Here is a 25,621-nt window from a genome sequence, read left to right on the forward strand (position 1 = left end):
TATAGAGGGCACCGGTTTCTTTCGAGATCTAGTTCCAAGTAGAGCATGGAAAGTTTACTTCACTTAACTCATTAACCCGCAAAGAGCATTACCTCGGGTTACTTGTTGGTATTCTCCAACCAGCCATGCCTCACTAATCTCACGTAATGCACTTCCTGTTTAAGTGGACACTGTCGTTGACATGTGTCACTGTTTACTCCCACAGGTGATTGGTGTGTTCAGCAAAGAGTACATACCTCAGTGTACACGATTTGGGCCCTTACAAGGTGTCATCTACACCAAAGACAAAGTGCCCCCTCAGTCCAACAGGAAATATTTTTGGAGGGTAAGTGATTTCATTGCTGATAAATTCTATGAGGGACAATCACTCTTATAAGAGCAAAGTTGTCAGACCGGTCATGAATGACTTTCCAAAGAAGTTCAATGGAAACAACCAGGAAGTACATGAATTCATGCTTAAAATAATACCAGTACACGTTCACTTTTCAATAACAACCGACTTTCATTCATGTTTACCTTAGAAGTTTAATTTTCCATTGTAAATGAGTTCCTTGGAATTGTTTGAGGGGCGCTCTTCGAATCGTCATTTACATTGACTATAAATAAATATACACATTCACATAAGACCCCCATGATAAACAAGACACATTTTTTTAGTTCACTGGCTGAGAAGTCAAGCTTTTTGGAAAATACAGAGGAACCCCTGAGAGATGTTATCCTGTTTGTTGTAGACTTTTGCTTTGCTCTCATACGGTTTACTCAGCAGAAGTGACTGAGCATACGCATTTCAAAAGCCTCTAAAAAAAAATGACAAAGGATAGCGCAAGGCTTTGGTTTGCGGCCAGATTTTAGAGAAGTCAGATTCCTGCGCAGACAGGCAAAGATTGACACGCACATCACTTTCTTTTCTGTCGTGGTGCATGCGTGTAAGCCTTTACATTTCTGCAGTCATATCAGCACGCATCTAAATGAACTTCAGTCCTTTTTATCTCCTTGCCAAGGTCGCTATATACTGTGTCTGTTTTTGTTTATATGTGTGGGTGTGCGCGTGTACCTGATGGCAGCACGCGCATGTTTGCAAGCGCTTCCTTACCGTAGGTTAATGCAATTGTGTGTTTGTGTGTGTGTGTTTCATGGTGGGTTTTCCTCTGAGTTGTCCTTTCCTTTCTCTGTTTCCTGTAAATCCATATAGACTTCCTGTTGGCATTGAAGCGATAGTGTTTCAGATATCACATGACTTAAATGCAGGTAGATGCATCTTGGGAGGTTGCCGATGAGGGTAAAGTGTGTTTGTATATGAGTCTTCAAGGGTGTAACAGTGCGTTTTAGATAGTGGACCTATACATGCCCCAGCAAGTCAATGCAGTGAATTCCCCAGAAAAAAAAATCAAGAGCAAGAGAGTGGAGAAAGGGGGCGGAGAGTAGGCGTGTGACAGGCAGCATTTGTAAAAGGTTTCGTGTCTGCCGCTTTATAAAGGCTGACATCACTGACACAGAGTTACTCACACATCTGATTCGGTACAAGCCACACACACACACACTTTCACAAGCAAGAAGACAGAGAGGAGTTGATTTGAACAGCTGTTGGAGGAGCGTTCTGTTCATGGCAGAGGTGAAAAATCATTTATAACAACTTTCTGAAACCGGTTGTCACTAAATTTTATACTGTATATATGTATGTGAAATATATATTTGTATATAAATTGAAATATTGAAACATATTATGTATATATTGAAATATTGAAAGGTTTTTTTTATATACATAACAAACCCTTTTAATATTTCAGCTGAATTTATTACTGTTAATTCTGACATCTGCAGAATAAGTACGTAAATGTTTTTTTCTCTTTCTCTCCATTTAGATTTACAGTGGTGGCCAGCTACACCACTTCATTGATGGCTATGATGTGCAGGGTAGTAACTGGATGCGGTACGTCAACCCAGCACGCTCAATGGCCGAACAGAACCTGGTGGCCTGTCAGAACGGCCAGGAAATTTTCTTTTACACCATCCGGCCGGTGGAGCCGAAAGAAGAACTGCTGGTTTGGTACAGTCCTGAGTTCTCCCAGAGACTGTGCGGCCGGACAGAGCAACCAGACAGCTTGAAGCCAAGTGAGTCACCTCTTCTGGGATTATCCCACATTATTTGGTAGTGGGATGGGATGAGGAGTTATTTTGGAGATGGTGAGATGTTTGGGAATGCTTGGATGGAGTGGTGGAAAGCGATTTGTGTTTGTGTTCTTTTGTGGTGTCCTTCTTACACCATCTCTCTTCCCTCTCACTTTTCACTGTAAATTTCAGTTAATTAAAATGTTAAATGTACTGTTATTTTTAAATGATATACATTCAATTATTATTGCAACGTTATCTTCTTGTGTTTATTTTTGGTAAAAGTTACAAACACAGTAATAAGTAAGCTGTGTAGATCCTATTGATTGATGTGTTCAATGATTACACACAAATATTTGTTTATTTATTTGTAATATCACATTATTATATATCATAATGATGATTATTATATCATTATTTATCACATCCTAATAATGAAAACATTATACCATGATGCCTGTCTTCTTTGGTTTCCACCAGCATATCTTCTTTTCTCTTGAAATTTCACTTTCTTTTAAACGGTCTCTTCTTGAGACAATGGTATTAGTCACGTTTACAACCTTTGTATTTTGCCCCTCCTGTGTACACTCATTCGAATGTGATCCGAATCTGTGGCTGTTATCTTTCCACGAATCAGCTGATTTCTGTGAAGGAACAGTGAATTGCTTAAATGGCGTTATCTGAAGATCATTGAGTTTTGGGTCAACCTCAGTTCCTTTATCGATTTTAAGATTGTTTCATCTTGAATCCGTTCGATCTTCTGGAAAATACAACTTAAAGCAGTTATACACTAATTGTACATTGTGTTTTGTTAAACATATATATCGCAGTGTGTGTGTGTGTACAGTATATATACTGTATGTTATGATCAACAATGATCATTTCCGTTTGTGTCATTAGAATCTCTAAGGGTTCCCAAGCAATGAAAGTGACTGTAAATGAAACTGTTTGTGTATGAATGTGTAGGGGGGATGTGGGTACATGTTTGTGTGTGTGTGTGTGTGTGTGTGTGTGTGCTTGCATGTGTGCATCCGTCTGTGTGTGTATGACAGGCAGTTGACTGTCTGGATAGGGCTGTGTATGGAGTCATCTTGTTTTTTTATCACATTGATTCAATCTCACAGTGACACTGTGCTATTTCCTGTCTCTTTCATTCCTCCGACTTGTTTGTGTCTTTGCGTTCTATACATGCATTTCTGTTGGCTATTGTTATATAAGGCCAATTACCTGAGTCATGTTGACACACACGCACCGGTCTCGAGACGTCTTAGTGATGCTTTCACTTAACAATTACACCTTATTGTTAAATTTCCCTCAGTAGGAAACCTCACACCATGAAGCTGTTTAACCAGTTTAGGACTGTTTTTTATTCTGTCAAGTTCTATATCATCTATATGCTAAAAATAAATAATACATAGGAGACCATAACAATTACAAAACGATCATGAGGTTAGACAGATATAATATACATTTGATTGTAAGACTAGCTTCTCATATAAAAGGACATTTTTGCTTAGAGTCGCTGTTCTTCAAATATCACTTTTCACTTTCCTCACGGTAGGAAATGCCTAGCTAGCCGATGCCTGTAAATGGCGCATCAAATTGGTTCACACCATGTATGAGGAACCAAGCTTTGACCACAGGGGTAATAATATGTTTGTGTAATCTTCCTACTTCAACGTGACACATTGGTGCATCTTAGCTGTCTCCATGAAATGTCAGGTTTTTTCTGAGTCACGGCAAAGGTTCCTGAAAGCGCCTAGCTGTTGTGGCTTTCTTTTTACAATCGGTAGAGCGAAAGGAGAGTAATAATCTGACCTTATCTCAATTCCCTGTATAACAGTCGGTAACAGTGGCGTTGTAAGACTTTTTCACATGGCCAAAGACATCTGCTGTTCCGGTGACTCAGAGCAGTTTCTTAGTGAGAAGTTCAGTCGTCATTGGAGGCTCCTTTCTTCCCATACATACACATGCCCCCCCCACCTCACAAACATACCCACACCCACACTCCAAACACCCACACGGTTGTAATCTAGGTGCTACGTGAAAACGGTACTATCTGTATGTCAAACAGAAACCAGTCTGCATATCTCTGCCTGTAAGGTTTAAACAGAAAGACCTGCCATTTACCATAAGTGAGGGGGAAGGTTATGAGTAGGTGTATGACAGACTTACAGGCAGGTTCGATTTGCGATAAAAAAATCTAGTAAAATGTGGTCCGAACAACGAAACGTATAGTTTGTGTCACACACAAGACGTAAAGTTTGTGTCACGCAAAGGTTAATGGTTTCCCATCGATTGAAACAACTTCACACTTTGCAATGTTATGACGTTTTCTTCTCTCTGTCCCTATTTTTCAGAGCACATGCCGGATATCGGGTACGAGTATCACAAGCAGCCGCTACCTCAGTACTACCCGAAACAACCCCCCAGCCCGTACAAACTTCAGAGCGAGGGAGAGGATGATGAGGTCGACGAAAAGATTGACGTTGAGGTTATCGAAAGGGACACGCCACCCGACACACCAGACGAGCAAGTCATAGATTGCAGCGCGAAGATCCTCAAAGCCGTTCCACCAGGGCCTGTGCATTCTCCACATCTAAGTCAAAAGGAGCTGAACATGCGCGCTCATCCGTACCAAACACTCTCCCCACCACATGAGCTCCCCCTTCACCTACATGGTCTCTATCGTCATCGGGAAGGTTTGATCTCACACCCTTCCTTGCCCTCACCGAGACCTTTGCATGCTCCCTATCACCTTTTATCACCGTACAACCCTCATTATCCCCGTTTGCTTCTTCCTCCATATTCTCCACCCTTCCCCTCCATGTTGCCCTCGAAAAGGTACAACAGCTTTTTGGGTACTGATGGCTTACCCTATCCCTCCATACCCCAACCTGGCCTGCTACCTGTTAATTTGCCCTATCCCAACCCACTTCATGGAGGTCTGAAGGAGAGAATCCCAAACACACCACCGCAAGGAGCTCCAGCAACTCCTGAACTCTCCCCTCAGCCGAAGCACTCCCCCCAGCAGACGTCGCTGAAGCCTCTTTCAAAATGCGAGGAGGCCATCAACCTCAGCGTGTCATCGCCCAGGAGCACATCACCTGCATACTCCCCCTCTCCACCGCCCCCTGGGTACAAATCTCTCCCTTACCCACTCAAGAAACAAAATGGCAAAATCAAATATGAATGCAACATCTGTATGAAAACATTCGGACAGCTGTCCAACCTCAAAGTGAGTCTTGTTGAATCTTGATCTCGTTCATAAGTTAGTGTTTGTCTTGAATCTGACTGAAGAGTATGAATTTATGTTTAAGGTGCACTTGAGGGTCCACAGTGGCGAAAGGCCATTCCAGTGTAACCTCTGTAAAAAGAGCTTTACCCAGCTAGCCCACCTCCAGAAACATCACCTGGTCCACACAGGAGAGAAACCACACGAGTGCCAGGTAAAATGTGTTCCTTTGCGTATTTGTAAAAGACAAGTGATATGACAGCTGTACCCTTTAAACACAATGACGCACACATACAACATTGCTTATCGCATGTAGAACCTTCACCTCGTCACTCCTGTTTCCTTTAAGAGACGTGCTTTGTTGAACAGTAACTTAAAAGGGCGTGACAGTGGCGTCCACCTGCGCTATTCATTCATCTTGACCACTGAAAAGAAAACAGTGCATTAATGTAAAAGCACGTCTGGCTCTCTGTCTACATACCAAAGTGACAACAAGGCAATTATTTAAGATGTTGTCTCTGTTTGTTGTTGTCCTTTGAGGGTATATACAGAAGTTTCAAAATGTTTGCTGCCGACACAGTTTTTGAGACGTTTTCCTTGTACCACATTGAAACATTCTTGTGTAAACATGTACAACTTGAAGTGCTTATGAATTTTAGTATCACCGTACAATATAAGTATGCCATAATGGTTACATCACATCGAATACATCACATGACTGTGTCATGACTAAAAGGTGCTGCTTGTAATATTTTGGAGGATCTACTGACAGAAATGCAAAATAATATACATAACTGTCTTTAGAGATGTATAAAGAAGAAGACTTATGTTTTTATTAGCTTAGAATGAGCTATTTCTATCTTCACACACTGCGGGTCCCCTTGCATGGAGTTCGCCCTGTTGTTTCTATTATAAAAAGAAGCGAAAACGTGACGACATCTTAGTTCTTAGTATAAGAGCCGCCGTAGTGCTTCAAAAGGGAGGGGGTGGAGTGAGCCGTTGGTTGCAATTCGCAACCTCACTGCTAGATGCCGCTAAAATCTCCACATTGCTCTTTTAATGAGAAGGAGATGCATTTGTATTGTTTTACTGAAATATACAATCTTCTCTTATGATTCTTCGCAGGTGTGTCACAAACGCTTCAGCAGCACTAGTAACCTGAAGACCCACCTGCGTCTGCACTCGGGCGAAAAGCCCTATCAGTGCAAGCTATGTGGGGTGAAATTCACCCAATACATCCACCTCAAACTCCACCGACGGCTGCACAGCTCTCGCGACCGACCCCACTGCTGCCAGGCCTGCTCCAGAGGCTTCATCCATCTCTTCTCCCTGCATCTTCATCAGCGCTCGGGCTGCTGTCCGGCCTCCCGTCCCGAAATCCCAGAGCTGAGACGTGGGGGGGAGCTGGTGGAGCATTTCGATGCCAGTCACGAGGCTGAGGCCCTGCCCGAGACTGCTGGAGAAAGTGATGTTGATGCCGCTTTGGAAAAATGGCTGGCCAGAAGTTTGGAAAGTGGTGAGGGGAAGGAGGACCATGGGGTCCTCGAAGGATTCCCAGCGGTGCCACGAGGGGTGACCGCTGTGGGGCATCACCAGGAGAGAGCCAGTGTAGTACACTTCAACCATCGGTCTTCTGTTAAGACTGAGGATGAGTAGATGTGGGAGAAATGTCGCTTTTCAGCCAATTGCTATCTATGCACAGGGCATTCCCTAGGAGACACCAAAAAGCCAAATGGGTAGGAATCGAAGAAAGGATGAGTAAACCAAGCCAATGAGAGCCGCACCAAACAAATAGTGTTTCCAAAGACTTGAGGAATGAGTGAAGTCGCTGAACTTTACACTCTGTTTTAGAATGAAGATGTGATTATAGTGTCTTTTATACATCTGTAAACAACTGTTTATGTGAGTTTGTCTTAACTTATTATTGTTGAAGTTTTCTTGTTAAGCACAATATCAAATTTTATCAAGTTTTGTATTTGTATACTTTTGTATGTTTGGCTTACTGATTCGTACGTTCTTTGGAACATCTTCCTGTTTAAAAAAGGTATTCTCAGGAATAATGCATCAATCCCATTATGGACAGTATGTGAGGGTCCCAACGGACCGGATATTTTTTCCATCAATCCAAGTGTAAATTGTGTATGTGAGCATGGTTCTGTCTGTGGATTTAAACCAGTGTGTTAACTCAAGTTTTGTTTTCAAAAATTGTTGTTTTTGAACCCATTTTTTTAAGAACTTGCCTCGCTTTTTTTATTTATTATTTAAAAGAAATAATATTTTGTTTATTAGTATATTTTGATACTCTTTTGTGTCTACCAATGTTTACTGTTGTTTCTTTAATCCGAACGAGTATTTTTAGCACTATGAAACAGCCCAATCAATGTAGCTCGATTTTAACTGAATTATTTAGGATGAAGATTGCAATAAGTCTTTACAAACTACAGACACAACAGTACCTCAGTCAAACAGAAATGAAATTGTTAGCTTCATATTGTATGCTCTTTTAATTTATTTGATGTCGGCACTGGAAAAAGCAGGAACTAGATCCAATTGCTGGATGATTCTTGGCCCTAACAGGGTGCTCTATAAACGTTGTTCTGTACAGTTTTTGTTTTGTTACGTTAGTTTATCGTTGGCTCAGTCTAAAAGATGTTGACACTTTATATATGTGAGAACCTATTTTTGACAAACTTTTATAATGTAGCACATTAAACGTTACTTCTCTAACTCTTTGCTATGGTGTTGATGACCTCACTGCATCAATAGAATGAAGTTTTGACACCCATGCACTCATACAACACCCATCAGACTTTTTCTTTTGAAAGTCCAACACGAAGCAGGCTTCTGTGGTCGCATTTCTAGAAAGTAGAGGAACTGAAATTGTTACTCATCGCCTAGGGCTGCACAAAAATGCCCACCTTCACATGAAACGCTGTTGTTCATTTGGACATAAACACGTTTATCTATTCTTAGCATGATTTAAGTTTGGTCAAATTCAGTTTCATCTGAAATATTTTCTCGGACATGACAGGTAAAGTGTGGCATGATGAACACATGCATGTCCGTAAAACAAGATAAGGCACTTACTGTAAGAAATGGCTCATGTTCTCTCTGAGAACTAATGTGTTTCCTTTTGTCACAACCTCCCCTCAAAACACACACACGCACATGAAGGGGTAGTCCCACACACCACACACACCTCAGACCAGAACAAACACACCTCACGGTATGTTTGTGTTTGTTTGAGAGTGAGAGAAGGAGAGCAAGATCCAACGAGAGAGAGATAAAAAGAGATGGTGTGCGGTGTAGACATGCTGTAGAGAGTATGCTGTCGTTAAAAGCATGTCAAACCACCGGTTCGAATACATCTTAGAAGTTGCAAGAGGCCCTTTTATGGCCAAAAGGTGACCGAAGCATGTAAAAACATACCACAGAAAAAGAAAGAGTGGAAACTGACTTGCTGTAAATGACAAGCAGTGAGTGTGTGACTGTGACATGCATTGCCTTCCTGTGCAGATTTAAACATTATGCGTTCAGTAATGGCTAGGAAGTGATTCTCTGAAACGCAAAACCTTAGTTCCTGCGTAAAGCCAGAGCTGACTAATGCAGTTCAAAGTATAAAAGCAAACTTTTAATAAACAAAATGGTTGCATTAGGTAGATATACAGTAAAAGAAAAGCAATTTACCAGAACCAAACTGTTAATTAATGTTTTTAATATAGCATCAAATAACAGATTATTATTGAAGGTTATCACTCATTCCCCAGAACCCCTGTAATGCACTTTTCTGAAACAAAAGTAACATTTAATTTTGCCTCGACTACTAAAGGAGAAATTCACATTCAAAATTCAAATTCTGTCATCATTTACATACCACTTTGTAATTTTAAACCTGTATGACTTTCTTTCTTCTGCAGAACAAGACAGAAGAAATTTTGAAAAACGTTGGTCCCCATTGACTTCCGTTGGTTTTGTGTCCATGCAATATACTGTCATTGGAGACCAAGAGTTTTTGGTTACCAACATTTTCAAAACATCTCCTTTTGTGTTGTGTGGAAGAAAGAAAGTCATGCAGGTTTCAAATGACACAGGGTGAGTACATTATGATTTTTTCTTAATTTTGAAGATGAGCTATTCCTTTAAGTGGCAAAACATGATAGTTTTACAAAGCACAAAACAATTGATAATTAAATTAAAATAGCTTCCTTTTATGTGACATTCCTAGACTTTTAGCCAAACGTTTTCTATTGTCTTATTCATTATTCATTTGGTAAGCTGTAATTATATCACTACAAGAGAATTGAAAGTAGAACCGTCCTCAGCCTTTCCAACGAATGTAAGACTTCCAGAAAAGTCACATTCAAAGATAAGTTGCAATTTGGGGCAAGGAAACATAAACTCATCTCTATCGCTTCCATCTTGGCAAGCTTTTAAAAAGTGTGGAATGTCTTTGAAGGTATTTTAGATGGCCTTTGATTTGTGTTCAGGTAACATTTGAGTCCTTTCTGAAATAAGCGCTAATAAATCATTAAGGAATACTTTTGGTTTTGTGAATTTTATTATGCATTCAAGGACACTTTTATGCCATTATATCCTGTCTAATACATTGTTCATATTTCTATGACATGATGCACTTAAATTGTGATTCATTATGGCTAAATCACATTGATCCCAAAAACAGACTTTATCATGTTGAATAAATGTCTTTGTTTAGTCAGTAAGAGTTGGACTTTAAAATTCTAAAGTTTTTACTACAGTACATGCTGAATGGCATGCTACCAACAAACCTCAAAATGAGAATGGCCACCAAGCAAAGATAAAAGTTATGTTGTTAAATGAGTGGGTGACATTACAAAATTTAAGAAGACTTGTTCTTCTTTTAGTCAAATACACACGTAACACTAGTGCACTTTTCCTTTCTCCAACTTGCACTCGAAACCCTTTTCCACACTTATGCGCAATACAAAGATGATCACATGACAAATTTCACATTTGCCCTATTAAGTGTTCATTTTATTAACACTATTTTGCTATAAATAGTTCCAAGGCCTCAAATGTATCACTGATAAATCCAGTTTAAAGAGACAGTTCGCCCAAAAAAAAGGTTTTGTCTTTATTTATTCACCCTCGTCATTCAAGTCCCCAGAACCAAATGCTGTTTTTAAAATGTTGTTTTGGATTTTCTGGTTACATTGGGGGTGAATAGAAGGACACAAAAGTGTTACAGGCAGGTTTGGTGAAAGAAAAGACAAAGTTAATATAATCCACTATTTCAATGGAGAATTACAGAGGGGTGAAAAATATTTTATGCGTGAACTATCACTTTAAGATCTGTCACGGAATTCCAGATAACTGTGCATGCCCTTACTGTGTATCTTGATTTGTAACATTGAAAGGATTGATTGACGTACAGTGTTTCTTCTTTCTTTTTCGTTTAAGTGGTATTAGGATTATCAATGTGTTGTGTAATATGACCATCTTTGTAAAATAACCAGAGTATAAACACTCAAATGCACATGCAGGATTCTGTGCTTTGAGTCCTGTTATGATACCACAATGTCTCACCTTTACAATCATTTTATGATAAACCTTTCTGTTTCTGTTCTTCCTGTGTAATGTACTAGTTCTTGGACTTTCACAATCACTCTCCAATTTGGTCTTCAGCCAGAGGTCTGATGTTCCATGTGAAAATCTAAAAATACACTATCCATACTTTTGGTGCTTACAGTATGTGCCGAAGCTTTAAATAGTTTTAAAAGGTGACAAACCTTCTCCATAAACTTGAGCATTGTAACTTGTATTTTATGGAATTGATAGCTGGTATCATTTTCATTAAATTTATAGGATAAGTTTAGAGCAGTTTAATGGAATTGTCATTCAGCAGGTTCCCTGGAAGCCAAACCCATGATAACTGTTGTGTCTCTACACATGAATCAGAGCATGAGGTTGACAGGTATTAATGAGGCATTGTAAACGGCACGTGTTCAGGTGCACCTGCTGATTTTCATAAGTCAAATTTCTTGACGGCTGTACTTGAAAACCTAAGCCTTGCAAGGCACTGAAATGTCATCACTAATTATCTAGAATAAAAATGTACATTTAGACAAATAAACAAATATGTACTGTAGTTACTGTGGAGATTTGATGGAGTTTCATTTAAATTTAAACTTAGTCTCAGATGTTTCCTAAAATTGCTTAGGAGAAATAGAAACAAATGAGACGATTGTTAAAATACATTAATAGTGTGGAGGCGCAGAATTTAATGCTGATTTATAGAGAAAATAGTTCATTCATAAGTTCGTATTGACAGGCCAAGTAGCCTACATCTGCAACAACATGTAACAATTTTACTATTTAAGGGGAATTTGTATTACCCTTTTATGAAGGCTACCATTATTCATCATTGTTTTAGAATGTCAGTTTTCTATGGCGTAACAAAAAAGCACATTGAACTCACGATAACTGAACAAGTTAGAATCTTCCATGAAATTTGCCATTTAGGCCTAATTAATATTTTAATGGTCTGGAGATGCCCTGTTTTTGTCAAATGAGCAATATCGTTCTGTTTTTCTCATTACAGACGTACAAAATATACCCACGAAGCTTACAAATACACTCTACTTGAACGAGTAAATAAAATAGATGGAGTGAATTTTGACAGTGAGCACGCCGGAAGGACAGCGGGCGCCATCTTCTGGCTGAAGTTATTATCGACGCGAGCCACACGGTGGATAGCGACTAGCTAAGGTGTGTGAGTGTTACGTCACATGTTTCATACATAATTTGGCGTAGTCACGTGAACAATTGCTGCTTTTACAGTTAAAGGTAGGTTTAGTTTACTCGTTTCTCTTTGTTTCTGGACTTTCATCAACTACAAAAACAGTTAATAGAGAAACTATCACGAATAAAAGCACAGAACAATGTTTATAGGCTAAACATTATAAAAAACTACACCGTCTACATGATGGCAACATTACCACTACGCTAAGTATGACGAACGAAGCATCCCCCCATTACGAAAATGAACTCACCCATGCTTTTACTACTACAACATATGTGACCCATAAACTTATAATTTTCGTAAGGGACCGACTTGTCTATGAACAACGCAACAGTGCCAGACGTCCGATTTATAGTTTTGTGGCCCCATCTAGTGGTCGATATATGTCATTACAATTGTTTTACTGAAAGAGTAATGACCACAGGGCCACGATATTGTTGTTTTATAGGCCGCTGTGTACGTTTGACTGAAAGCTCTCATTGTGGCAGCACAGGCCTACTGTTGACATGGACATAAACCAGATAAACTTGAAAATAAGCCGACTAGAAACATTCTTTGAGTGTCAAGAGGAATCGTTTCACTCCACATTCCCTTTTGTCAATTTTTGAAGAAGACGGGCTTACGACATGGGTCCATTTTTCTATAGATTTGGACATTTGGGGTTCGTCATAAAAAATAAAACATGCCTAAATATAAATACGGAATTCACAAATAATTAAAGTATTAGCCGTGTTTCGTTAATTATTATTTTTATTTTATTAATAATATCTGTTGTCTACGACGGCGTTTTAGTGCCAAGTTAAAAATAAAAAAATCCAAGATTTCGAAAATAAAGTCGAAATGTTAAGAGAATAAAGTCGAAATGTTACGAGAATAAACTCGAAATGTTACGAGAATAAACTCGAAAAGTTACGAGAATAATGTCGAAAGGTTACGAAATTAAAAGTCGAAATGTTACGAGAATAAAGTCGAAATGTTACGAGAAGAATAATGTCGAAATGTTACGAGAATAAACTCGAAATGTTACGAGAATAAAGTCGAAAAGTTACGAGAATAAAGTCGAAATGTTACGAGAATAAAGTCGAAAAGTTACGAGAATAAAGTCGAAAAGTTACGAGAATAAAGTCGAAAGGTTACGAAATTAAAAGTCGAAATGTTACGAGAATAAACTCGAAAAGTTACGAGTCGAAAAGTTACGAGAATAAAGTCGAAAGGTTACGAAATTAAAAGTCGAAATGTTACGAGAATAAACTCGAAAAGTTACGAGAATAAACTCGAAATGTTACGAGAATAAAGTCGAAAAGTTATGAGAATAAAGTCGAAAGGTTACGAAATTAAAAGTCGAAATGTTACGAGAATAAACTCGAAATGTTACGAGAATAAAGTCGAAATGTTACGAGAATAAACTCGAAAAGTTACGAGAATAAAGTCGAAAGGTTACGAAATTAAAAGTCGAAATGTTACGAGAATAAACTCGAAAAGTTACGAGAATAAACTCGAAATGTTACGAGAATAAACTCGAAATGTTACGAGAATAAAGTCGAAATGTTACGAGAATAAAGTCGACGTAATACGTATTTTGTTTACGTGAAAGTTGTAGTTTAAGAGTTTAGGTTATTTTTAAGCACGTCATCTGAACCAGTTAGTTAGTTCATGTCTGATTTTTTTCTTCTGAATAAATTCAGTTTCCTACATAATCCTTTTACTAATTATAACTCCATGATGATGCGCCAAAAGACAAAGAATTTCCTTATTGCTAAATCATAATCTAAAGTAGGATTTAACCTAATCCTCCACATCCATTGTTTCTAGCAATTCTGTTATTTTTCTCAAATTATTACGAGTTTATTCTCGTAACATTTCGACTTTATTCTCGAAATCTTGTTTTTTATTTATTTTTGACGTGGCACTAAAACGTCGTCGTACTAAAACGCCGTCGTACTAAAACGCCGTCGTAGTTGTAATGGCTATTTCGTTTTTTTTAACTATTTTATTCTTGCTGCTGTTTTAGATCATAGTTCAAGGTCAATGTTTAGAGTAGAATAACAATATAAATATTTGTGGAATGTTCGTCATGAATGGGAATTACTGAACAGCAGCAGAGTTTCTCGTCAGTTCTGTTTACCTGTCAATCAAGTAACAACACAAGGAGCAGTGTGCGATCGATAAAGTATGAAAAATTTAAACATTATGATAATGCAGTTTATATGACTAGGCCTATAACAACCCATATTATTAATGCATAAATTAACGGCAGCAGTTTTGAAGGCTTCAAATCATTGTATACAAAAAACATGTTTCTATACAATTTTATTCTCGCTGGTAGTTGAATATTAAAACAAAATTCGGTAAAGCTCAAATCCCTAGAGCCATGTCTGTAACTTTCCCTTCACAACTCAGATTTCTTTGTATTTTAATATAGCACAACAATATTCTTTTCACGCTGTCAATGAGGGCGTTTCTCTGTCAGGTTTACTCTCTGACTGCGTCTACAAACAGAGTGAGTTGCGTATTTGGACAGTAGCCAGGCAGAGCCAGGTCCGTTCACAACTGAGTGTTGCATTCGCCTCTGTGCGAGTAGTCAGCTGATACCTATCGTGCATCGAGACAGCTCATCATAATACACTGTTGCAGAATTTTGGCGAAGTCATGGCGAAGAAAAGTATTTCCACTAGAAAGACTTTAAAGAGCGTGTTTTCTAGAAGTGAAGCGAATCTTAAAGAATCTGTGGAGAATGACAGCGGTAAGAGTTCAACAATCAAGTTCTTCAAATGGAAGAAAAAGAAGAAAAGCTCAACAGAAGGACCAGAGGACAACCTGGAATTTACAAGGTTTTTATCTTTTCCTGTTTATATGTTCAATAACAGAGTTCATGTTTTCCATCAATAATGAATAATTTTGTTGAGCAGATAAGAAACCTAAGGTTAAACTTTTATGGTTAATGTTTTACTGTATTTTTTTATTAAACTCATAAATAGAATAAATACATTTCCAGTTTGAATGAAACCCCATTGCGGCAGCCTGCAGGGTTTTTAACCAGGGGTCTATGAAACAACTATCCATTCATTTTCAACTAACTAATGATCTCTTAACCAATATTATGATCAGTAATTTTGATATTCTTAGATAAGGTTATTATAAAGTGTTACTAAAATAAATGATTATTCTGAGGATCCCTGGCTTGACTGAGAGTCTGGAGTGGGGGTCCTTGGGTCTATGAAGGCCAAAAAACCTCAGCCATGTTGTTAGTCCATAACTGATAGGTATTATTTCCCAGAATTACTGCATGTGAATGTGTCTCACTGATCCTTGGGACCTTTCTGTCGATCTGGACTTTGGACATCTGCACTCGGCCCACCCCAATCTGTTTAAACATACCCATCGACTATGCTTACCAAGAGACAATCAGCTGTTGAACATGCTCAAAAAGAGATATAGTAAATATTTTATGAAAGTATTTATATCAAACAAAATACTTAATCATTGTTTTTAGCCCCATTATGAAATAAATTATTATTAATAAAGTATTATTAATGGAGGTTTCTAGGGTGATTCATAGACCATGATACTGTGCTATATTGTATGTACTTCAAGAGGTTTCCTGACCCTTCTTTATTTCTGTATTAGGTCAATATATTTCTGTGTCAGACAAAAATGCTAGTAATGGTGACGCTTAAATATTTATTCATCTATGGACTTGAATAGTTGGGCCGAATGGGTGAGTTCAGTTTAGTCATATGAAATGGTCCAATTATGTTATTACAACTAAAAGAAATGGCTGGATAATACCGTATTATTTGCACATTCACACATCTTAAACCCTTTATTAAAGCTCCCACAGAAGAACCAGCTTTTGCACATATTGTAGGTCAGTCGTACAGGTTACAAAAGCTCCTCCCACAGGTGAGCATCCTCCAGCATTCCAAAGCGCAAGTGTGCCTGACATGTGACCGTTCTTTAATACCTGCTATTATAAAAGACAGGATCTGTTCTTTGTGTTTGCATTCATACAATATGCGATGCCCTGTTTAAACACTGTTATCATGTGTCTCTTTTCCCAAATAAACCACAGACAAAGCAAACAAACCATGTATCCACAGTGGGGTCATGTGAGTGGATGTTTAAAAGTGCAGCTAGTAATTTTAAACTTAGAAAAGGAGTCTTGACTAACAAGGTCTGTGTTGTATAATTCAACAGAAACCAAATGCATATTTGGCATTTACAGTATGTGGTTTCGCTTGAATTATTTTGATGTTAGTCAATACACCAGTCTTTGTAAACCAAGCTACTCAGGAGTCGTGTATATATTGGTTAAAATGCTTTTAATGGAATAAATACATAAATCCATGATGAAACGATTTATCGTACCCCACAGTCGTATCATTTATAAAACGGTAGGTTCTGGTCCTTGATTCTGATTGGGCAGACCCGAGTTCTGAGCCGCTATAAAATACCCTGATTTAAACTGCTGACCACATAACATTACCTCAATATCACTTTCTTTATTTGATGAAATCTTGCTGCGCATATGGAATAACCGTTTTATAAAAGCAATAAGCCCCCCGAAGCAGTGGGTTACAAGGGCATTTTATAACAGCTAAGCGTCCTGCCACAACTCCCTACCCACTGCTTCTTGGGGTTTTAACTTTTTTTTGCTGAGCTCTGTGTGAAGTCCTTCAGGTTGAGGAATCCATTCTCACTTTATTAACTAAATGAACATAATTTTAGTTAAATGAACATAATATAAGTGCATAATAGCATGGTGTCAGCTTTATTCTTATGAGTCACTGTTTTACCCGGCATAGCTGCAAATGATATGTTTCTTACTCAAGAAAACTGGCCATACCACATGCTTCAGTCTCACATCACACATAGCGAAACTCAGTGTCTGACTGTGCCTTCGGGGAGAAGCTTGATAAAAAAACTCAGATACTTGAGTGAGAGTTTCTGCTTGTTTTCACTTGATTTGCGACATTATTGGTATGGCAGTTTTCTGAGCTGTTTGTTCAGATTAAATGAATGTCGCTATAGTGGTTATGCTCAGACTCGGTGTCCGTGTGCCTGGGGGGGTTTGCGGGTGCGTTTGGAATGCGACGTTTAGAGTAGACCCTACAGTCTCTACACTTCCGACTATGAAACACCGTTCTGACGAGTCTTCGATCTCGGATGAGATTTGCGAGAACATGCGCGCAAAAAAAAAAGTCTTAGCTTTCTACAGGACATTTTTAAAGTCATTCATCACATGCCTGGAACTTACATGCTTACGTTCACCCACCCTTCAAGTGGTTCTAAAGTATCAGTAGCTCTTTGTTAACTTTATATTAATGACGGCTCAATTATTCACATTCCAAAAGCGTGATGAAGTAAGTTTCCGTGATGAGATGGAATTGTGGATGCACCTGTTCCTGCTTAATGCCACCCTGAGAGTTATGAACTGTATCTTCTGTACAAGAACATGTAGGTCCGCACAATTGGGGTATTGTGTCCCTTAAGACGCTGAATCAGAACATAGGGTGGTGGCAGCATGCCATTGACTCACTTGTCAGTGAAAGATCTGATTTTGTTAACTTAAGGTTCAATATGTTTGTGTTAGTAAGAGCAGGTTTCGCGTGAGTTAGTGTGTCTGTGCACAGGGCCGGCTTGAGGTCGTAGGATAAAATGTTAAAAAAATATTAAAGTAAAAGTATAGTATATTTATTTTTTGGTAGATTGATAGCTATTTGCATTCGTTTTGTAGTTTCATGACTGTTACCGTGGTTACACAGTGCTTTTGTTTGAACAAACTCTACAGCGTTCTTTAAAAATATGCGTAATGATTCCTTTGACAGCATGCAACCTTCTTTTCACACAGACACATTCTTTTCATAAGTGCTCACTGTGTTTGTGAGGATGTTGATGTTCCTATCAATTTCGCTAAAGTCAGAAAAAGAAAAGAATCTCTCAAGAGTTGTTTTTGATGTTTTTATGGATGACTGACTGAATATTGCCTCTCACAGAACCGAGACTGCCTCATTGGACAATGCAGAAAGTCAGGATGGAGAAGAGTCCTCTGGACATGTGTCATCTCTTTATGGCACTGCCCCCAGGTCAAAGGTCAGAGAGCACCACATTTGTACTTCAAGTGTCAATTAGTTTTACACTAACATGTGCATGAAAGACAGCCATAGCTGAAGCTATCCACCAATTTTCAATGAAGCATACATTTCTTCTGTAAAGTTTTTTAGGAGAAATGTTATACTAAAATACTCAATGTTATACATTGTCAGAGCAGACACAAAAATATACACTTTAGAAAATGCTGGGTTGTTTCAACCCGTGATTAACAGGTTTTGTCCATATTTACCCAACAATGGGTTAGAACAAGCATCTTATGTATATTGATAGTAGAAACAGCTGTATTATATTTACCTCCAACCTTCTTTGAGGAAAGTCAAAGTAAAACAGTGGTTTAGCTAATACATGAAGTAACAGTTAAACCAAAAATGTAATAAACTCAAATTAATTTAAAGGTCCAATGCATAATTTTTGGAGTGTTGTTCATATGTTTTATTACCTTAGAGTGCGCAACAGTGGCTACAGTAGCCCTAAACAGACGAACTCCTCTACAGTGTGCGTTTCGTAATTATGTTATCACCTTCGGAAAAGATGTGAAAACGTGACAACATGTTTGTCGTGTCAGTTGTCAAAATGCTTCAAAAGGGAGGGGTGGAGTGAGCCATTTGCAATTCGTAACCTCACCACTAGATGCGCTAAAATCTCCACATTGCTCCTTTAATTGCGTAATCAATAATCATTTTGCATTCCTCTCTGTTAAGCTTTCTAAGCATGGTTTGCATGAAAGACATGCACAGACAAGGTTATGGACACGGTTTATTGCGGCAAAAGTGCGAATTTAGGAGCGCTTGGTTGTGTGGTAAACAGGAGAGAGAAAATTGAGATGGAACTGGTCACTACTAGTTGAACCGTGAATTTTTTTAACAGTTAACATGCAAAATTGACCAAAATTAAGTAAACACATTAATGATGTTTAATGTCTTTATCTTATCCATTATCTGTATACTGTATTTATTTATTTTAAAGACTGCTGTGTAATTTTTTTTATTGAAAAATCATTGTGAATATTGTTTTAAACTTTGTAAATAAGTGTAGTAGGTGATGCTTGTTTAAAGGAGGTCATATTTGATCAAGTACAGGTCAAGTACATTTAAAAGTTATTTTTTATATAAACACATATCCACATTTTAAATTTGATTGTATTTTGATGAATTTCTTTACCTGGCCAGCAGATGGAGCTAGAACACATCCTCAATATTTCTATTTTTTTACCGAATTCCACATTTTTTTTTACTGACACAGTGCTGACAGGACAGTGTTATGAAAGCTGATACACAATGACGGCAGTTCAGAAGCTCATGAAAAATGTTGGTCATGTTGGTCACGCTTTTGAGGTTTCTTCTGCTATGCTTGGCTGCAGGAGGTGTATTTTGGAATCTGTAAACAGGGCTTGTCCTGGGCCCTTCATGTCACTTTAAGATTTATATCTGTACAAGTTTCTTCAGATTTGATGGAGTTATTTAAGCTATAGTTTCCAACCACATAACATATACATTAATATATTTCGCTCTAAATAAAACATGCCCAACTCCAGTGAATGAAATTATTTGGTGGGGTTTTAACTTAAGACATGGTGATGAGCAGCATCTACCTGCTGTTCTTTATGGAAGTCAAAGGCCTCCACCCAGATTAACAGACGGAATGACAGATATCTCACCAGAGATGTTCACAAGTCTTTCAGCTAGAGTCTGAGTCAAGTCTCAAGTCATTTCATTCCTTATTCTCAAAAAAATTCTCATACTCAAAAATCCTATTTGCAAAGTTGCTGTTGCATAAAGAGAAATATATGATGTTTGAAAAACCAGGGACCAGGGAAGTGAGACGCAAGATGATGCCAGTCACACTTTATCAGAAAATATTCCAGTTGATTTAAATCAGCATAAAATTGTACAATGCATGCTTAGTAACTTTACATAAATAAAAAATACTGGACAAACTGCAAGAAGTAATATCTATAATTAATATTATTTTATCTCTCATACCAGTCACTAAGAAAAAGCCACATTCACATTCTACAAATTATTGATAAAAACAGTGCTAGTTTTAAAGGCTAAATTCTTTATATCCTTAAAGCGACAACGAGCTGTTTTGGTGTATGGTTCACCCATGTGGTTGATAAATGCAATTGTCTGTTATAAATGTCGTAAATATTGGGCAGAAACCGCTGTTACATCATGTCTCTTTATAAACTGTGCATGTACTAAAGCACTCTTTTGGCTCCCGCGGGTTATACTACTGGGCTATACTAATAGTTCAAACTAACATTCTTAGGTAGCAGTTGCTTGTTAGTCATTAGCACCTAGTGTGCTAGCTACATAGCAGCTAACTTGCTAACGTTAGCTACATAACACATTTGCAGTCACCCAAAACACAGCGCATGGACATGAATGTGTTTAGTAACCAACGCAAATCATTTTTTGAAACACATTAATAAAACCGAATGTGAGAAGTGCAGAGGCTCCCGCCATGTTATATGTGACTGAAGTTTACACGGAATACACAGTTAAAAGTCCATCATGAAATTCTATAATAAAAGTTCTATTTACCGAAATACACATTCTTTCCTTATGATATCAGTAAGTCAAGGATCAAAGACTTTTTGAGTCCTTTTTGTCGAATCGAGTCAAGTCTGAAATCATTTCAGGCCGAGTCTGAAGTCTTTTAAAATGAGTAGACTCGAGTCCTAGTCACTAGTAGTGCGACTCGAGTCCTAGTCACTAACTCGAGTGCCCATTCCTTTATCTCATTTCATGGTCTGTTGTTATCAGATATAACATTGTGCACATTTCAGCATCAAACGCATCATGCCTCTCAAGACATAAGAACATAATCTAGGACAAATATAAGACTCGTTTTTACATTATCAGCTTTAAATTGTTAATAAAGGATCATTCTATTTTAAAACAGTTCCCAATTTGACAGTAAATTGATTACATTTTTTGTGCACGTCATTTAAAAAATATTGTAATAAAAATTTCACATACATTCACATTTTTTTTCTTTGTCTCTCTTTGTTTCTTTAGAAAGGGCTGATAAGTTATTCAGAAACTGACCTCCGTAAACCCAGGAGCTTCAACCTATTCAACCTAAATTGGAAAAAGAAGAAGAAAGATGTGTCCAAGGGATCTTCAAGCGGCATTAAAAATCCAAGGGTCGAAGGTCATATCAATGAGAAAGATGAGTTGGAATACCAGGGAGAAACAGATCAAATCTCACGACATCAGATTGGTTTTGAAGCTCCTTCCTATACGATCTCTAACCAATCCCAGGGTGTCTTCAGTGACTTGTCTTTGGGCAATGAGGAAGACAGACTAAGAGATGATGTCATTGCAACTGATGCTTTTATGCCACCCCAACTGGACAGTGAAATAATACCCTACATTGACTCTTCATTCTCTGATAGTGATGGTTACCAGACACCTCCAGAGAGCCCAGCCACAGGTTATCGCTCATGCAATGTTTCCCCAGTTGTGAATAGGGATTACCTAGCCCCTGCTGAAACGAATATACCCGGGGCCTCCAGCACCTTCTCAAAACATCTGTATAGGATTTCTGAGATGGATGGTCCTGAACCTGTAAATGTAACAGGCAATCTGCACACCGCAGAAGTCTTTTCCTCAAATAATGCTGCAGTAGAAGAAAGTCCAGAGACTGACCATGCTAGTCCAAAATCTTACACTTCAGAGGCTGATGTCATAGATTCAGTCAGTCTCATTCCCAAAGGCCAAACTGCAGAAAGTGTTGATACACATCCTGTTGATAATTCAAACCTTGATAAACATCCGAACCCAAATGGGGTTTCTGTTATGGATGATTATTCACTTTTTAACTCCGATTTTTGGAAGACTGATTCGGCTGATTTTGAAGTCAAACCCCTGACTGCAGACAACATCTCTAAAGCAGACACAATAACCTTTACAACAGAGAACTCCATCTCTTCCATCCCCCAGCATTCCCCCTCTTTTATCTCTGGTAGTTTTATGTCTGATTCAAACAATATCGAATCCCAATTGAGTTCCACCTCAAACTCAGATTTAGTGTTTACCCATCCTGAACCTTCCCACAGTAGTCCTGGATACATTATAACTACTGAGCTAAAAGACTACCTAACCAGTACTACAGATGACACAAACGTGTCTGTCACAGAACTGGTTAAAAACCCAGACCCTTACGATGGTATGAATGTAACTACTTATACGAGCAAACCCGTTTCTGTTCCAGATGTGTCTTCCAACTTTGTGGATGTTAACATGGATACAAAGGCTATTTCATCATTCCCCAATTCGGATGCTGAAGGAAATTCAAGCACAGTTTATGAAGATGCCTATACTGTAAATTACCCTGTAATTTTTAGCCACCTTGAAGATTCTCAGCCTGATTTTAGTAGTGAAACCATCTCAATGGAATCTCCTCAAACTGAGCATAATCCCAAATTTACCCTTGATTCAGAAGAACCTTACCCTGTTGAAGCACCTGTTCACCCTGAACCTGTCTTTACTGAGGATGAGTCAAAGGATACGTCAAGGATACACACCACTAACTCTACTAAAACCCACACCTTTGACCTCTCAGGTCCCTCAGATCCCATCCCATCTGACCCAGACCATTCCTGGAGAGTTCTGACTGAAAATACGTATTATTCAAGCACTTTATCCCAGAATGAAAGACAAGATTACACAAGTAAGGGAATAGACCGAGCAAAATCCGCCAGCTTTGAAAATGTCTCTAGTTCTTCTTCAGATTTGACCGAATTTGGGACGTCCAAGACTTTAATCTCTGAAGCCACTCATTCACAGGAACTGTTCAACTCTCAGGCCCAAAAGGAAGAGATCTACCAGAGAACAATCCAATCTTATAAAGGTTTAAATACGGAGGAGGTGCTTTATAAAGGAAGTCTTAAGAATTATGAGATGGTCGGTCAGGGTAAAACATCAGAACTGTCTATGACAACCAAAAATGAAGTGCAAATGAAGGAGCCAGAGGAGAAATATAGATCGGATGGTGTTTATAATAAAACTCACGAAGTCTCACCAATTGAAGAAAAATATATCTACATTTTACCACAAAAACAATTGTCCCTTAATGAGACTGTTGAGATTCAACGTGTCCAGAATCATGAGGAGGCTGAAGACATGACAGAAAGTTTGCAAAACACCAGAGAAACATATAAAAGTCATGGTGTACTAGCACTAGAATCAGAGGTATGTGTAGAGACTGAATTGTTGACGGGTCCAGCAGAAAGGCATATTCACCGTTTCGCTCCACTGAAACCAGCCCTACCAGTCGATCGAGAATGTGTCCCAAAAGAATGTGACCCCACCCCTCCCGCCACCGAGCCAGTAGAGGTATGGCTCGCAGATTCCAGCATGGCAACATACAATCACCTGGAGACTTGGCCCCACCCACGCCGTTCTAGTGAAGAGAAAACACTACTACCGGAGGACACCGTGAGGATCCAATACCAAACACGCACTGAGATCCTCCACACTGAGAGGGAGGAACACGGGGCCAACGGAGAGGATCGCAAAGTCACATTCCTCACAAGTACACAGAACGGTGAAGGTCAAGGCTGGCAAACCGCTCCGGACACGGAGAAGATCCCCGCTGCGTACAACACAGAAGAGACCTTCATACACAGTAAAAACACAAGTCAGGGAGAGGTTGAGTTGACGGAGATAAAATCAGCCACAGATAGCATCACAACCTTCACTCACGGGAGTGTGGTAGATATCAGTGAAACCACACCTGAGGGCAGGACAGACGTTGAAGTTAACGCTGTCCAGGAGCACCTGCTTCCAACACAGCTGACACAAGGCGACAGGTGAGTCTTGATCTAAATACCTGATAGAAACTCTTGAAATTGACTTGAATGTCTTGATTCTATCTGATGCCATTTTTAGATTGATAGTCTGCACAAAATGCACAGTACAGACATACAATATTAATGCTTACAATCTTTCATAATGTTTTTGAGAATAAATTCACGACCGTGACTGTGAGGTTATTCCAGAAATCATGACTACTATTTATATCGCTGCTGTCCTTCTGAAATCTCAGATGTCCAAATTCACAATTTTTCTTTAAATAAATAAATACTGTGATGTCAAAGTTAAATTTAGAAATCCTAGTGACAAACTTAAAGGATGTCAAAAAATGTATGTTTTATAGCAAAATACTTAATCATGAAAATGGAGATACAAGGTTTAGGGCTGCTTGATTATGACAAAAATTATAATCACAATTGTTTTGGCCAATCCCGATGATTTAACACGATTACTCATTAACTTTCAAAACAAAATTGTAAAATAACAAAACTTCAACTGAAAAATAAATGTAAATAAATAGCACAGCTGAACCACTGTAAAGGAAAGGGGTGCGCTGTGGATTCATACCACAAGAAAAGAGAGGATCAAAATGCAAAATCAAATGCGGCACAATAATCAATTCACCTCGATTATTTTGTTTTTGTAATTGTTGAAGGCCAAAATTGACGATTACCATAATTTTTGGGTTAATTGCACATCCCTAACAAGGTTTCAGAAGGACGCCAGCGATATGTGTGTATGCCATATGATCTACTCATTTCAGATGTAAGCGTGAAATCTTTTATGGACAGCACATTATTTTTTGTGTAACGGTACATTTTTCATCGGTGGTTTTCATCTTCTAGATGATATTTTAAATGTATTTCTTAAAAGTACCCTGAAAGGAAACTGTTATTTCTATTGTTGATCTGCAGTGTCAACAATAGTCAGTGTCAATAATGATCATCAGGATGCAACACTTTTAAAGATAAATGTAACTAATGAAATCTAAAACGATTAATATAATAATCATAAATAATACTGATTTTGAGCTTGAACTTGGCACTGGTGTATCAACGCCTCACCCATTTACAACCCCATATCTTATAGGTTCGTTTTAAATGGGATGGGCAGCTAAAAGAATGTGTGGTTGATCAGTGGTTCAAAGTTTGCTACTGACTCAGACCTGATCATACACATTCTTGAAATAGACCTCATGAATGATGGCCTATGCCAAAACCAGCTGCGTTCATTCTGAAACGCTTCCACAAGCAGACGTGCAGTGCCAGCAGGAATCTGAATGACACATTTGCATATTTACCTTGACATTTAGTTTTCATTAGTTTCAGACATTCATACGCCCATGCGGAGCAGCTTTATTTATCTGATCTTCTGATGGGGATTTGATTCTCTTACCCTTGATTTAGTTTAATTTGATTTGGAAAAAAAATCATGCAAATTTAAATCCAAAGTGATTGTGAGCTGTGAGCTGTAATGAAAGGTAGAGGGTCATGGACGACAGCATTAGTTTTTCAATCTCTTTGTCAAATGCTCTGATAATACCTGTCACATGATGTT

At 38.4% G+C, this 25,621-nt stretch overlaps 2 protein-coding genes across 2 annotated transcripts in view; both read left to right on the forward strand.

Annotated features, from left to right (window-relative positions):
• Window positions 1-1,493: 1,493 nt before the first annotated feature.
• prdm1b (PR domain containing 1b, with ZNF domain) lies at window positions 1,494-8,071 on the forward strand. The gene is made up of 5 exons (XM_056741285.1): window positions 1,494-1,612; window positions 1,863-2,112; window positions 4,470-5,347; window positions 5,430-5,558; window positions 6,470-8,071. Exons 1-5 carry the CDS (start codon window positions 1,604-1,606, stop codon window positions 6,998-7,000), a joined length of 1,797 nt encoding a protein of 598 aa, XP_056597263.1. The 5' UTR covers window positions 1,494-1,603; the 3' UTR covers window positions 7,001-8,071.
• Window positions 8,072-14,669: 6,598 nt separating this feature from the next.
• crybg2 (crystallin beta-gamma domain containing 2) overlaps window positions 14,670-25,621 on the forward strand; it is a 28,249-nt gene continuing 17,297 nt past the window's right edge. Inside the window, exons 1-3 of the mRNA XM_056741794.1 lie at window positions 14,670-14,956; window positions 18,122-18,218; window positions 21,263-24,060. Coding sequence (XP_056597772.1) covers window positions 14,775-14,956; window positions 18,122-18,218; window positions 21,263-24,060 — 3,077 coding nt within the window. The 5' untranslated portion in view covers window positions 14,670-14,774. The remainder of the gene's footprint in view (window positions 14,957-18,121; window positions 18,219-21,262; window positions 24,061-25,621) is intronic.

Source organism: Triplophysa dalaica, chromosome 25 (assembly GCF_015846415.1).
Source record: "Triplophysa dalaica isolate WHDGS20190420 chromosome 25, ASM1584641v1, whole genome shotgun sequence".
NCBI lineage: Eukaryota > Metazoa > Chordata > Actinopteri > Cypriniformes > Nemacheilidae > Triplophysa > Triplophysa dalaica.